The sequence below is a fragment of the Octodon degus genome, unplaced genomic scaffold (assembly GCF_000260255.1).
Source record: "Octodon degus isolate 3935 unplaced genomic scaffold, OctDeg1.0 scaffold00082, whole genome shotgun sequence".
Classification (NCBI taxonomy): domain Eukaryota; kingdom Metazoa; phylum Chordata; class Mammalia; order Rodentia; family Octodontidae; genus Octodon; species Octodon degus.
In genome coordinates, this window is record NW_004524658.1 from 7,867,436 (window position 1) to 7,883,092 (window position 15,657).

Consider the following 15,657-nt stretch of genomic DNA (forward strand, 5'->3'; position numbering starts at 1 on the left):
TCCTCCTCCTCCTCCTTTTCCTCCTCCTCCTCTTCCTCCTCTTCTCTCTGCCAGGGACAGGCCTCTGCCAGTCCGACGGTGGCTGCCCTGACTGATGTAGGGGTAGCACACCTTGTTATTTCCCACTAGTTTTTCATAAAAGCCTTTGTAAACTCTTTTCAAACTCAAACTGTAGTTGGAGTAGGTCATCTGTTTTCTAGCCAGGATGCTGATTACCACAGACAAAGAAGAAAAATAATTTTCTGGGCAGCTTTTAAGAGAACTTTAAGAATGAGGACCAGTTGTGCTGAGAGTCACCTTGCTGGGTCTAATCACAGAATGTGCTTTTGGCTAGACCTGCCTGAACACAGCAGAGATTCCATCTTTCTCCTTCTGGTGCTATTTGGAATCATCAGGGGATGCTTTGTAATTTAAAAAATCAAATCAGTAGTCTTAAAGTACACTCTTGAACGGCAATAAGCCTTTTGGCTGTGAGTTATTTTTCACTTTCCAACTTACTAAGCTGATAAGGAATGCTGCAGTGTTTGTGCTTGAATCTAGAGACATCTACAACACTGCCTGTGGACGTTAGAAGGCGAGGTGAGAGTGTCAGACTGGAACAGACATTAAAGTAGTAATAAAATTGCTGCTGCTCAAAAAATTAGAGTTGAAACACCTCTGGGGTCAGCGGCCTCAAGCTACAGTGAATGAGAACAAATTATACTAATTCTTTAATGAATCTTATATTGAAGCCATTTAGCTCCTCTTTTGATGGTGGGTTATTTAGTTGTCTGCTTTAGGAATTAATTTTTGGAATAACATGTGTAGTACTGGTGAGGATTGCTAAATTTCTTGCACTAAAATAGAAACCATGTCCAGAATATCATTTGATGGCAACACTAATTAAGGCAGCTCACATGTCTGGCCGTGGTGGTGAGCAGGATGGCAGTGTTTGTAGAGCAACTAAAACAGGATATCACGTGGGGCTCTACCTTAAGCAGTAAGTAGTGGTACAGTTCTGCTGTGATGAATTTCCTTTTCAATAGGGCAGAGCTATGTTGGGTTAATTTCTGTGTGTATCCCTAGGAAAACTGTGTTTCTGGTTTTCACTGTCTGCTGGCATAGCTGCTGATTTGCTTTTGCCAGTTGCACTCTAGCTGCCATCTGTGTGTCATGAATGCCCATGCTTCCTGTGTCCCTCGGCCACATGCCCTAGGAGGTCACGACATCTCGTATACCAAGAGTGCCAAAATGGTGGCCATTAAACTTGTTTGTCCCACATACTATTTTTTGAAAGTTTTAAGTTGGGAAATAAAAAAATTTCAATTAAAAAATCTCAACTTTTTTTTTTTTAAATGGGGTGATCTGAGAAAATGTGCCCTTTGCTCCAGTATGGTGATGATGATTGGCTGTGGCAGGGGCAGATGCTCAGCACACAGCCCTGGTGTCCTTTGGCTGGCCTCGCTTGCTTATGTGACCCACCTATCGAGCACATGTTGATATGTGGTTAGCGCTCAAGGGATTGCTCTACCTGTCAAATCTGAGTAAGAGAAATAAAGTGTGTTTCACTGTTTATTATTGATATAAGGAACCTAAGCTCCAAGAAGCCAGAGATCTTACCTGTTTGTCTTGGTATATGCTCAATATTTCATTAATGCTTGTTGAATTGAAAGATGAGGAAGGTGCCTCCAGCAGTGGTGCGCAGGGTGCTTCAAGGAGGAAGCTGAACGTTGGGAAAGGACTGCTGAGAACACAGACTCAGGACATGGCAGAGGGAACTGAGTAAGAGGAACCTTGACAGACAATGTGAATGAAAGTCCACTGGATTGAGAGACTGGTAGACGGGAAGGAACAAAATGGAAGATGAGTGTGGGTCCCCACCAAGCAGAGGTGCCTCTCATACAGTTAGAAAGTTTGTATGTCTTTGGATGTGAAGATTCTGAGGATTCTTTCTACTGATTTGACGAATGCTAGCAGCTCTACTCAGAATTTTCCTCTTACATTTTTTAATCACAGAGCCAAGACCATCAAGAACACAGTCTCTGTGAACCTGGAACTGACAGCAGAGGAATGGAAGAAGAAATATGAAAAAGAGAAGGAGAAAAACAAGACCCTGAAGAATGTTATCCAGCATCTGGAAATGGAACTGAACAGGTGGCGGAATGGTAAGGAAGAATGGGGGGTAGAAGTGGTGCCTTCTCTGTCCTGTGACCGCTGGCTCCTGGGAGACACTTGGGATCATAGTTGAGCTTTGTTCGGCCTCCCATTGACTGTGGACAGCACATTTCCTTTTCCCTGGCACCTTGTCCCATGATACTTCATCCCTGCACCATGACTGGACCTGGCGCACATTGGGGTGGGGAAGTAGCTATTTGCAAGGCTGCCCTAACTCATTTCTAGTGAAATGTTGTCTATTCCTGCCCCTCACTGTCTCATCACCCTGCTTGAGGTCTGGAGGGCAGTGCCTGAGGGTTTGTGGCATTGCCTCTGATGAGTTTTATCATTGACTGGGGTTAAAAGTCACCTCTGGCTAATACTTGGCCTCTTTGTTTTTAAACCTAACTCATAGTCATGTTCTGTTTCTTCAGAGACAGAAATAGAGGGCTCCTTTAGGAGCCCTGCGCTAAAATGGAGCCTTTCAGGCTGGCTTCGTGACTAGTTTTCCTTTTTCCCCCAAAACATTCTCTTCGGTTTGTTCTGCTGGGAGAAAATATCTCAAGAGAGCTGACGTGCAGTGGGTGGGTGGGTTGTGGGTGAGGCGCTAGGAGGGGTTTCCAGATTCAAGTGTAGACGGATTATTTTAGTGATTTTTGCATTGTGATGGAGGTTAGAAGGTAGAAGTCTTTTTTTCCCCCTCCCTGAAATAAGACAGTGTGTGTGTGTGTGTGTGTGCGTGCGTGTGTGCGTGCGTGCGTGCGCGCGCGCACGCAGGGGCTCGTGAATACTTGGAAGTTGTCCCCACATCTTCTGCGTGAGCAGCTGTGTCTCTGGTGAGGCCACAGACCTCAGCCCTGGGTGAGCACAGAAGCTGGGGCGTAGCAGGTAGCACCACCTGTTTATAGCTTCAGCGAGAGCAGCGGAATTATATATTTTCAGCTGCCTTTTGCTAGTAAGGGTGGGGTGTCAATGCGCTACTATTTAATGGAAAAACAATTACGTGGCAAATGAAAATCTAGAGAGGATCAGAAAATGACCTAGTAGCCTAAATAACAGGATTCTTCTCTTTTCAGATGAGTTTCTAGCTGCACATGTGTTTCAAAAGCTGCAAGAATAATTGAATAATTCAGCACCTGAGGCTGGTGGATGATTCCAGGCATTTTGGCAGGAGTAGGAGGCCAGGAGGGTGGAAGGCAAGATGGGGAGTGGCTTTGTGAGGTTTAATTCTATTTCTGGATTTATCTTGGGTCAGTTCTCTGTTGGATGGCTGGGACATTCAGTAAGACCTTTTGATACAGGGCCGAGGGGCAGTCCCTGGGTGTGCTGTGCTCTGGGCAGTTCACCTTTCGTCCTTTCCTGTGTCCTGCCAAGCTCTGACAACCCGGCTCTTTCTCTGCATCAGGGCTGCCCTCTGGGGTCTGCCCCCTGCCTCATCAGTCTGACCCACTGCATGCTAAGATCTTCTTGGGCATCCATCCTGCCCCTGGCCTTTTTGTTTGGCATTGTTTTATCAGATTTTTCCACTTCACCTACCTTGAAAATGTACTCATAGATTTGCTGTTTTCTGTGCCATTGTGTGAGTCTGTGTAGGCCCTTAAGTTACATAATTAGGGAAAAGAAAGGCATGGTTTTTGGCCTGTAATAGAACTGTAATAAATGTATGTTAAATAAACTTTGTTTAATATGGATGCTGGGGATGAAAGGGTGGGCAGTCAGAGGCAAGCTCTGCTCTGAGCAGGGAGATAACTCCTGTTACCCTTGGCAGCATGTGGTGACAGTCTGCGTTGCATACCAAGGAAGGGAAGCATGTGCTGCAAGGAGTGATTACAGCTGGGGGCCTGACCTCTGATGAGAAACCAGCCAAGGCTTCTGGGATGAGTAACATAGGCAACAGAGCTGAGAGCAACAGCTCTTAGCTGGGTGAATTAGGAGATGTGGGGTGAGGGTAGGGACACAGCTGAGAGAACCTAATTAGTTTAAATAGCTCTGAGGGGGAAAGGACAGTGTGTGTGTGGGGGTGTCCAGGGTCTGAGGTAGGCTTGAAGTAGATACGGGTGGCCCCAGAAAGGCCATTTACACAATGCTTATCCAGGATTTTGGTCATTATCTTGGAAGCAATGAGAAACCATTCCAAGGTAGTGAACTGAAGAATGTGCAGGATTTCGGACTGTAGTGTTGGTTGTGCTGGAGAAAAGCTGGATTGGGTGTAGAAAGCACTAAGGGGTGAGATGATGGCAGTAGAACTGAGAGACATGGCAATAGCACTGGAGAGATCAGTGAACCTGGGAGATATTTGGAAGGAGAAACAAGCAGGATTTGGTGAAAAATTGAGTGTGGGGAGAGGTGGTGTCGAGGACAGCTTCTTGATTTCCATCTGGATCAAGTTGGAGGAAGGGCAGAGCCATTCCCTGAGGCCTGAAACAGCAGGGAAGAGCCAGAGTGGGAGTCAGGGAGGTGAGGAAGGGAGTCAAGGAGTCAAGGAGTCAAGGAGTGGTGTCTGGGGAAGTTCGAGGAGAGTCTTGTGGCCTGAGCTGGAGAGAGATTTTGAGCATTGTCAACCTTGCTTCATGACAGAAGGCATCAGCAGGGGTGAGGGCTTGTGGGCTGTGTGGAGGGTGGGTTGGAAGGAAGTAGTAGGGAGAGCTTTGAAGGAACCTGTCACTCCAATTCCTAAGTCTCCACTGAGTAAAACGGGACTGGGGAGGGGGAGGAATTCTGCAGAACCCTCATTCCTTCCAAATTAGCAATTGTATTTCAAAGGCGATTATTTTGGGGGCAGAGTTCTTAAATGTAGAGAACCTTTGATGATATAAATTTCAGGTTGGAAGGAGGGTGCTCAGGGCAGTAGGGACACATGGAGTAGCCCTTGACCAACTGCATGTGCAGAGCTATCTCAAAGATCAGCTGCTTTGCCCTCAGTGTACAGCAGGTGTCATACATGTGATTAACAAAGCCAGACTTTCTGTTATGTCCCCAGGGCTGGGTGTTTACTCCTTTAGCAATAATCCTTACAGTGCCAAGAGGTTAGATGGCTGCCTCAAAGGGGTCCATCTCTGGTCGAGCTGGGGTCTGATCTCAGGAGGCCTCATTGCAAAGATCAGTCTCTTTTGTCATAGGTATTCTCTGTACATGCATGTAGTGCTGGTGATTTGTGAGAGGGCCAGTGAGAGGAATCTGAAAAATTACCGCAAAGAAAGTGGAAACTGGAAGCCCTGCAAAGATGTCCCGTGTGTCAGTTCTCATTCCTCATAGCTAAAGTCATAAGGGGATGGCTGCTGGGACAAGCTAGAGAGAGGGATGTTGTGGGAGAGTAGAGAAGAGATGGTGCCCTCCACTCTAGGCAGAGTAGTAGGATATTGGAAGCTTGCTCTTGAAATCACACACACACACACACACACACACACACACACACACACCCCTAAAGTTGTCGGTCGTAGCTACTTAATTTACTCCAACATTTCCTGAGTATTGATGTTTCTGTGTTGGGGCTTGCGTGAGTTATGAAGAAGCCTTGTTAATGGTGTGCACTCTCCCAGGGAAAGACATTTCTTTCCTTACATGGTATGTTTATAATTTAAAAGTGTCACTGCTATCTTCCAGCTGTGAGAGAGCAAGGAAGGGGGACAACAGAAAAGTTCTCTCTGTGTGTGTGTGTGTGTGTGTGTGTGTGTGTGTATGCATGCATGTGTGCATGTGTGCATATGCATGCTTGTGCTTTTTCCTACTTCCTGTCAGAGAATAAGGTACCAATACAAATGGAGGAAGAAATCAATTGCATTAAGGAAGAAAGACACGTCTGATCCAATTGGCAATGACTGGACCGGGCCACGGGAACGTTGTCCGGGTTTTCTCTGACTCTCCATCTGTGCCAGTTCTTAGTTCTTAGTCCCTCCTAGCCTGATGACTGCTGTGGGTGAATACTTGTCCCTGCCCCAAAACCTGTAAGTTGAAATCCTACACCACTGAACGTGATGGCATTAGGAGGTGGGACCTGTGGGAGATGCCTAGTTTCTTTCTTTCTTTTTTTTTCCATAATTTTATTGAGAAACAAATGGCAATGAGACAGTTTCAGATCAAATTGGTAGGACAGTTTCAATAATTAACACATCGCATACTCTCTTCCTAGTGGTTATTTGCTGTACAAGATGCCGATATGATATCCTACTTATAAACAATATTAGACCAAATCCCTCTATTCATTAAGAGAATGTAACTATATATCTATCCTAACCATTTTGAATACACAGATACAAAATGGACATTCATCTGTATCCCCTTTTTTGTTTAGTTCCATCATTTGAATATTATAGGTGTGTTAACTCAGCAAAATATTCTAAGAGTCCAGCAGTCCATAATAGTAGTGGGTCTTCTGCTTTACTGTGCTGTCTCTCAAGTAGATGATTGTTCAAAAAGAAGGGGGTGATGAATGAAGGCAGGAGATAGAGATGCCTACACAACTCTCAGGTGAGTCCCAAGGGACCTTGCTTTTTCTGTGCTCTCTGTGTACGTGAAGACAGACTGAAGAGACACCATCAGCAAACCTAGAAGAGGACGCTCACCAGGACTTGACTGTGCTGGCATTCTGGTTTGGGACTTTTGGCCTCCTAAAATGTGACCAATATGTATCTGGTGCTTCGAAGTTCACCCAGGATATGGTACCTTGTTAGAACAGCCCCAGCTGGGAAGGCCAGGGGCTACATCTGCTTTCTGGATAAGCAGCCTTTTCTGTGGGCACAGTCGAGCCTGATTCTCAGGACAATGCCTGAATCTTCTGCACCAACCCTTCTTCCATTTCTAACACTGCTGTGAAGACAGGATAGCTCTGGGCATGTACGTGGTGGCTTAGGGAGAGCCGTACCTGGTATATAAAGGAGGGAGAAGAGCCCTTGGCCTGGTTTAGTGCCCCAGTGTGCCAGTGTTGTCTTCGCATTGTAACTAACAAAAAATGACCCAGGTTAAACAAAACGAGAGTATATTAGAAGGATTTAAGTGATTCACAGAATACAAACAAAAACGAAACAACCCATAAACAGCTAAAGAAGCAGATTTGGATGGCAAGAAGCTGAAGCTGATACAGAAGACAGAAACAAATTGTCAGGTCTCATAGGGTCATGCCTGGAATGTATCCTTTCAAGATTTTTTATTTTTCCTGTCTGTGCACTTTGAATGTTGGCAAGCCAGAGGTCCAGGATGGATATGGGATTACTGGACCTAGTGGTATGTTGGCTAGGGAAGGATAGGGCGCACTGATAAACTGTCTGATTAAGGCTACAGTTGAAGGGCAAGTTTCCCAAAGGAAGGTTGATGTGCTGCTGTGAGAATGGGTGTTGGGTGGCTGAAAAGTGACAGTTGTCTCCTATGCTGTAGTGATGACGTATTGTGGGCCAGAATTAAGTACTATCTTTCATCAAATAAGGAGGATCTGTTGGCACTTGAGCCTCGTGGAAATGTGTTCGTTAGCTTGCTTAAGGAACAGATCGATGGGGTGGGGGCAGTTGCCAGAAAATGGACTTCTCTTCAATCCTATTGCTTTGTTGATCATCCGTGTAGAAAGAACTTGAGCAAGCCTACATGGTTCATGGGGACTGATTCAGATAGCTGGATCTGGGTGCATTAGGAACCCCAGGTCATGCCTACCTCTCCTCCACCAAGAAAGCTCTTGACCGGAGGAGGTGGAGGAAGGGCTGAAGGATAGGTTATGCCTGTAAGAGGTGGCTAGGTCCTGTGTGTTCCCATGGCTACCAGGTCATCCTCAATGTGTGCTGATCTCTGACACCTTGAATTTTGCACTTAAGCAAATTATTTTATAGAGATTTAATTCAGAAAAAAGAAGACCTGAAATTCCAGGTGACAGAAAAACTATGACCTGACACTGTGGAATATCTGGAAAGTCTCTTGTCTTAAATAATGAACTACAAGATTAAATAGTAGAACACATATAGATTTGCCCCATCCGCAGAAAGCATGCAAATCAACCATAGGCTGAGAGGACACAGAAGAATTGGTCATCGCTAAAGCCGATTTGTTTTCCAAGTTCAAAACCAGCCAGACTGGCAGGGGTTGACCAGTAACTAGAAAATCTAGTCCTAGTGGAGTTCTTTGTGATTTTGGAGCTTCGGTGGCATATAATTAGCTCTTTTAGCATTAAGTCGATAGAATATAGTGCCGCCCTTTCATGATTGTTGCATTTAGCATCTCATGAGGGCCATCTGATTTGCCTCATTCATCTTTTGAGAACACAGCCAATCAGTAGGGAAATACCAACTGCTTGGAGAATTTTTGTAGATTGTTCAAGAGGTCATGAAAGTAAAGAGGGTGTAGGGTCCCAGGAGACCAGATTCTTACAGAGTTACTCTAGATGGGATTAGAGAATGTTTTAAGCTTTCTGCTTACAGTATTTTTAGTAGCTAGGGTGAAGGATGCTATTTGCATGCAAAATCATCTCATAAAGGAATGCTTTTTTTTGAACCTCACATTTATATAATGACATCTTGTGGCCAGCTGCTCTTACCCATCTGGCAACTTAAAGATTTCCTTTTAGTTTCTTTGATATAGAAATTACTTACTCTTAGGTTTGCCACTGGTTCTACTTAATTGGTATTAAAACAAAACACCTCATTTGCCAGATCTGTGGTGGTTTCTGGCGGAAGCTATGAGTGGCCAGCAAATCTCTGCCCTGGAGTTGTTGAGAGAATGCAATTACCTTTCTGTGTTCTCCTGAGGCTTTAGGAGACTCAACTTAGGAAAGGGAAACTAGCTTGTTGCTATTTCATGTGTGAAATTTTAATGAATTCCTGGCAGTCGAACGGCTTTCTTTTTTAAAACATACACACACACACACACACACACAGCCAACCTATGCTAGAATTTTTAACTAATAGACCTAATGAGACTTTTTGATTAGTCTGTCATTTTGTCTATTGCAATTGATGGATTTCAATTTTTTGTAGAAATGTTGTTTGTGCTCTCTGGGGGTTTTCATTTTATAATTAGAATGCTCTGCGAGCCTGATAGGTATGCTTGAGTGAACGCTCCTGTGTAAACACAAATCTTTTTAGTCCTTAAAAGGTAATTACATCTGACAATAGTAAATGCCAGGATGCGTATTTAAAGAAGGGGAAGGTTTCTGGTGTGTGTGGGGGAGCCTTTCAGCATAGAAAATAAGATGCTTTACAATATTATAACCTCTTTCCCTTAGACAACAGCGATGAGCCTCAGGGGCTAGACTGAAAGGAATCTGCCTTTCATGCAGAAAGAGAGAATAAAAATAGGTGCTAATCTTCATTTAGTATCCCTTTCTCCCCCTCCCACCATGCATGTCTGGGCGCTATTCCTCTAGGGTTAGTTTGCAGCTGTCTTCCTTGTTAAAATCAGTTATTCTGAAATCACCTTGCGGGGGCTCCTCTGGAGGTTCGGTCCACTGCAGTGCAGGGAATATTCTCGATTAATGTGGTGAGATTGCCATGGAGACAGATTGCCTAGTGTCAGGTCTTGCCTGGTGTTGGGAATTTACAGTCCCCAGACATCTTTGTGAGCTGGACGGTGTAGTTACCAGGGGCCCTTCTGGAAGTCATTTTCTTGGTCCTTTCAAGGACAGTGGTGTTTGGAAGAACAGTCCTTGGGCCCTCTCTGGCCAGGAGCTGTGCTGCTTTTGTTGTGGCATGTTGCTGCTTTGTTCTCTTCTGTCTGAATGGCTGCTGGAAGAAAAAAATCATCCTGACTGCCTGACCTTTAGAATGCAGACTGACAGGGCTAGCTGTTTAGGTGTATGGTTTTGGAAGACATGTTGATGCTTTGGTTCAGAGAATTGTCTAAGCAAAACCACAAAGTCAGCTTATGGGTTTCAAACATTGTTCTAATAGTAATAAAAATAAACCTGCAAGGGACTTACATACTTATATCATATTTATTTTTGGAACTAAGGTCCAACCACAAAGATATTGCGAAGATGCTAGAAATATTAATCACAGAATAGTAAAAATTTATCTGCCAAGTCTAAAATGTCTCACATTTGTCAGGGAGAAGAAGGGGTAAGAGATGGACGTTAAATGGTAACGTCTTTTATGCCTTTTATGTACACTGTCTTCCTTTATTTTTAGAGCAACCCAGGGATGAAGCCATTATTATTTCTTCTTTACAAAAGCAATCAAGAGGTTAAGCAGGACATGAAGTTGTGATTAATCAAACCTATGAGAATATACAGTTTGGCTTTAGTGTCCCGCCACAGTCCTAGGGCTATTTGTGAGATTCCATTGATCACTTTAGAAGCACTGGAAGTGCAGTGGGTCTCTGTAATGTAGGACATCCCCACGCTTTGGTGATGGGATAATTCCTTAGCACAAGTAGAGGACAACTCTCTGGGGGTAAGGCCTGTGGCTTGTGGGGAGAGCAGGTTGTTGGCTGCTGTGTCAGCAATACATCCTTGGTCACTTCCTGACCAGATACATAAAAAAGGACACTGGGATAATTTTTAGTTTATCCCAGCATCATGGTTTCATTGCTGCTCTAGCCATTTGGAACCAAAGAACATGGGAGAAATACCTTTTTCTTCCCCCTTGAAGTGAATTAGCCTGTGGATAATGGTTTGGCTCATTTCTGGTCCAGTATAGTTAAGAATCCCCCTTCAGGGGCTGGAGAGATGGCTCAGTGGTCTAAAGCACCTACTTGAAACAAGGTTGGCAAAGCACAGAGACCGCGGTTCGATCCCCCAGCACCACATGCCAGCCAGCTGCGCCCCCTGGTGGGCTGAGCTGCCCCCCACACACAATAAATAAATGTTAAAAAAAAAAAAAAATAAAAAAAAAAAAAAAAGAATCCCCCTTCATCAAGCTTGATTAAGGTCAGGTCATAGTACACTGGGTTGCCCTATGTCCAAATTTCAGAAACTATATGAAAAATTAGGCATAAGCAAAAAACCAAGTGGAAGAAACGTGTTTGCCAAAACTATTAGTGGTTAATTTTTCTGGAGAAAGAACAGAATTAGAAGGAAAGGGAAGGGCTTTGAAGTTCTGATATGAACTTAGTACTGCTTGAGTTACTAAGATTGTGTCCTGAATAATTTGTGTGGTTAAGAAAATTACCTCTCTCTCTCTCTCTCTCTCTCTCTCTCTCTCTCTCTCTCTCTCTCTCTGCTTTTATAGCCCATGAATTTCATAGGCTGTACAGAATATAGATCCTTTAATTGGATGAAATCCAGTCTGCACACTAAAGCTGTTGATGGATGCTTTAAGGCCGGAACTGGAGTTGAATGAAATATTGACTTGGTTTTGGTTCAGTTCAAAGGGTACTCTTATATTCTGATTTTGTTTCAGGTCAATAATTCTAGGAAAAGGCTTAGGTACAGTACAGTTTAGTAAAAATGGGAAAGGGGAGTATGCTCAGTCTGAATTCAACAAAGCAATAGTTCATGTGGGGTGTTGCTTCCAGCTGCTGCTTCAGGGGGACTGTGATAGCAAAGGGCAACTGCTGGATCACAGCGTTCAAGTGAGTTCCAGGGAGCACGATATGCCTGTTAATAAAGGTTCAGATTAGGATCTGTTTTTCTTTTTCTTTTTTTTTTACTTTCCTTCTGGTTCAGGGCAGTTTGCCTAGGGAATTTTCACAAAATGGGTTTCAAGGGCTGTGAACCTGTGTGAGGCTTGGAAAGTGTCAGACACTCCATGGCTGCCATATGTGAGCATGAAGCTGATGTAAACGCTGTCATGGAGAGGTGTGTTTGAATTGCGTTTGCTTTTCCGGAAGACAGAGGAGAGACTCAGTTGGGCCAAGTAGTGATTCCATTTCATGAACTATGTCTTTGCAAGATGATTGTCTTGTTGGGGATCGCCGTGAGCTAACTTAGGAGTTGCAGCTTTTCCTCAGTTTGCATGGTTAGCTTTAGCAGTGCTTTCTCCGGAGATCCCAACAAACTGCGCTTTGCCCACTGAGAGTGATATGTAGAATCTCCACATGACGCTCTAGATTGGCTGCTTTTTCTTTTCCTGGGACTACCTGACATCACAGAAAATTATTCCATTTGAACTTTTCAGCAGAGCCAATTAATTCTGACTTCCTCAGGGAGAAATCGGTGGTGGAAAGCACATTTTCACAGCAGCAGCAGGAGTCCTTGGGTCCAGGCTGTCCTTGCTTCTTTGCGCAGGCGCCGAGATGGTCCAGTTGTGAGGATTTGAAGCCTGTGGTGTTCTGTTTAAACAATGGTGATGTGTCCCTTGATTCGGCTGTTCCTATTAATGAGAACGGAACATAATTAATTGGTAATTAGGATGCCTCAGAGATCTGTTTCCCTTTGAGCCAGTCACTGGAAAGAATATAATTCTTGTTCAGCCCCAGAATATTTCTCAACAAAAGCAAAATTTGAGATATTGCTAAGGTTGGATTACTTAAGACCTTATATGGCCAGTGGAATTCATTGATTTGTTATGTATCTAAAGGGAGAAGGGACTTTTCTTACTTAGTCTAGTTGTGGCCAATTAACCATGACCTTTCTCATCAAGAGAAAGAATAGATTTTCACTGTATGTGACAGCCCTTTCTTGTGTCCTCTGCATCTTTTAGTGGTAGTGACTCTTTTTAGAACAATTTCAAGAGGGCTGCATGCTCAGTTTCTTTCATCTTCAGCTCCTCTTGGCTGTTTTACAGGAGAAGCTGTGCCTGAGGATGAACAGATCAGTGCCAAGGACCAGAAGAATCTGGAGCCCTGTGATAATACACCCATCATAGACAACATTGCTCCTGTTGTTGCTGGCATTTCTGCAGAGGAGAAGGAGAAGTACGATGAAGAGATCTCCAGTCTCTACAGACAACTGGATGATAAGGTCTGTAGCCAGAAGCTTGTAGTCCTCTGGTACAAAACCCAGACAGCATCAAGCCCCATACAACTCTTTAAGGACTGCAGACTGATCTGTGTATATATTTTCCTAATACTGATTTTTGCTTCAGACTGTGCAAACTAAAGGAGCTTGATTTGTGTGCAATAAAAACCTTTTGGGAAAATTGATTAGAAGTTTGATTGAAAGGAAGCTGGTCAAGACAGTTCCTAATTAGAATCTATTTCTAGAACTGGACTGAGCTGAGTATTCTAAGGGAGTAGAGTTGTGGGTGTGTGTATGGCATTTGTTTATGTCTGTTCTCTGTCTGAGCCCATCCCACTTTTGGAAAAACCAACAGTGCCTGATCTTGGGCAAAGGTGATTTACAAAACTCAAGAGTGTAGCCATGTGACGAGATGCTAATAGCAGGGCAGACCAATGACCTTGTGTCATCTAGGCAGTTGTTCTCAGTGGCAGATTACTGGATGAAGCAGCGCGAACAGGCTAATTGGAGATGTTTAATTTTGTGACAGACTTTCGGAGCTCGAATAGTCATATGTATGTGGAAGTCGGAAGAGGAAATACGGAATACACCTTGAAGAACATGTATCAATAAAAGTTGAGTTAAGAGTAGGAAATTAAATTGATGTTTTATGTGATCTTGTCATGTTGCCCTTGGAACATTCTAAATCTTTTCAGTTCATTTCATCAAGGTTGCTGGTATTTTTAGCGTCATCTTTTTCTGCTGTGGTTCAGCTCAGAGTGCTTGGGGACATCTCTGACTTGGATGAAGCAGGTTGGTTATGTTAATGTTGCCATTAATCTTATAGGCTTCTGTCTTTGAAGCTCAGCGTCTACTGTCACCTTTACCAGCTGAATCTGACCGGCTGCCTTGAACACGCTAGCTCTTGCTTGCCACTGTGGGGGTTTGCATATGAAACACAACATTAAACCAGGCCACATTACCTTCTGAAGGCACATAAATAAAGTACCCACACCCAAGAGAACTGGGTCACCTGTCCTTCATGTTCTGGGTATACTGGTACCTTTTATTTCAATCTAGATATTTTTTGCAAACTTCAAATTGAGTGGAAAGGGAGATCCATTATAAGTTAGAGTTTATTTAATTCTTTTTTTTTTTTTTTTTTTTGCAGAACCAGGGATTGAACTCAGGTCCTTGTGTTTGCCAGTCAAGTGCTTATCCTACTGAGCCATCTCCCCAGCCGAGTTTATTTAATTCTTAACTTCTCCAAAGAACTGTTATCATTTAAACAGCAAAGAAATGTCCCATGCATTCTTTTTTTCTCAATTGAAAATTGATGGGCTCGTTTTTGTTAATCCGTAGAGTTTGGTATTGGCATGAGTTACCTTGGTTTCAAGAGGAACTTCCCTATACTAGGCAGAAACGTTTCAGAGTCTCATGTTGAAATGTAGTGGCAAACCTACCTCAAAGACAGGAAAGTGCCCTAACACATTCAGTTGGTGACCCAGCAACTGTGTCAGGGTCTCTGTTCTGATGGCCGGCTTGGACATTTTCTGTTATTTTCTTTTCCTGAAGCATAGACCTCAAGAGCCTGGTAGAGAATGCAGTTGTAGGTTAGCATTTGTGTCCATCATGGGGTGGTGCTGGGAAAGTGAGAGAAGACTAATTCATTGAACCTGGGCCTTAAGAGGGCATCAGAGCCAGAGATCTGCTTCAGGGACTAACTATGGGCTGCCCATTTTCTGATCAGCTTCATTCTTACATGTCTTATCAATGTTTTAGAAGCTATCTTTGTGCTTCTGGTGATGTAGATGATTTGATGCTTTGCACATATTCAAGTTGGGATATGGTGTCTTTATAGACTACTGAATGGTAGGACTGAGAGTATCTGGGATTAGGCAAGATGTTAATTTAGGGTGGATACATAATTTATCTGGGTTCACATTGCCTTTAGTGTGAGTTAGAGTGAGGTTACATGTCTTCCAGTCTAGTGCTCATCCCAGTTTGGCCTTAACCCTTTAAATGGGGAACTGGTCAGCCCCAGTGAATCTTTCCAGGGAACCATTGGAGAAAGCGTACATGCTTTTTGCCCAGCTGCCCCTCTGCTCCTCTTGGCTTCCCTTCCAGGGATCTAAGGACAACTGCTCTCCCAAGGCAGTGCCGTATGATGGAGAAACCTACGCAGTAGAATCAGGCGGCCACCTCAGCAGTGCCAAGATCTGGGCTGCTGCCCTGCCCTGGCTGGCTGTGCTTTCTCATCTGTAACGTGAGACTCGAATCTGTCACTGCAGAAAATCCAAGAAAAGTTTAGACATACAATTTGATTACTTATTACACTGATTATCATTGCAACAAAAACATTCTAATAATTAGAAGTGACCAGTAACCTTGTGACAACTGGGATTATACATGTTATTTCATGTGTATGGAAATTCAGCTACTAAATTATTTTCTGAAAAGTGCTTTGAAATCTGTTACCTATAAACTAGATTTTTACTAGTGAGCTCTGAGTGAGCATAGTTAAGCATGGCATAAGAGACCCAATCTGCTGTGTAGGTATTGACTAAATGACATGCCCTGCCCTGAAAGATTTGAGAAATTAAAAAACAAACAAACAAACAAACAAAAAAACCCCCAAACAATCCACAGTAGACTATACTAATTCCATAAAAAAGTTGCTTTGATAAAGGGCAAACTTAGTTTGGGAAATGTCTTTGGCACAAGTGACTTAT

General features: G+C 43.6%; 1 protein-coding gene across 1 annotated transcript in view; it reads left to right on the plus strand.

Annotated features, from left to right (window-relative positions):
• The window catches only part of Kif5c (kinesin family member 5C), a 161,596-nt gene that overhangs the window by 93,064 nt on the left and 52,875 nt on the right, over positions 1-15,657 (plus strand). Inside the window, exons 11-12 of the mRNA XM_004636649.2 lie at positions 1,996-2,144; positions 12,774-12,949. Of these exons, the coding sequence (XP_004636706.1) occupies positions 1,996-2,144; positions 12,774-12,949 (325 nt within the window). The remainder of the gene's footprint in view (positions 1-1,995; positions 2,145-12,773; positions 12,950-15,657) is intronic.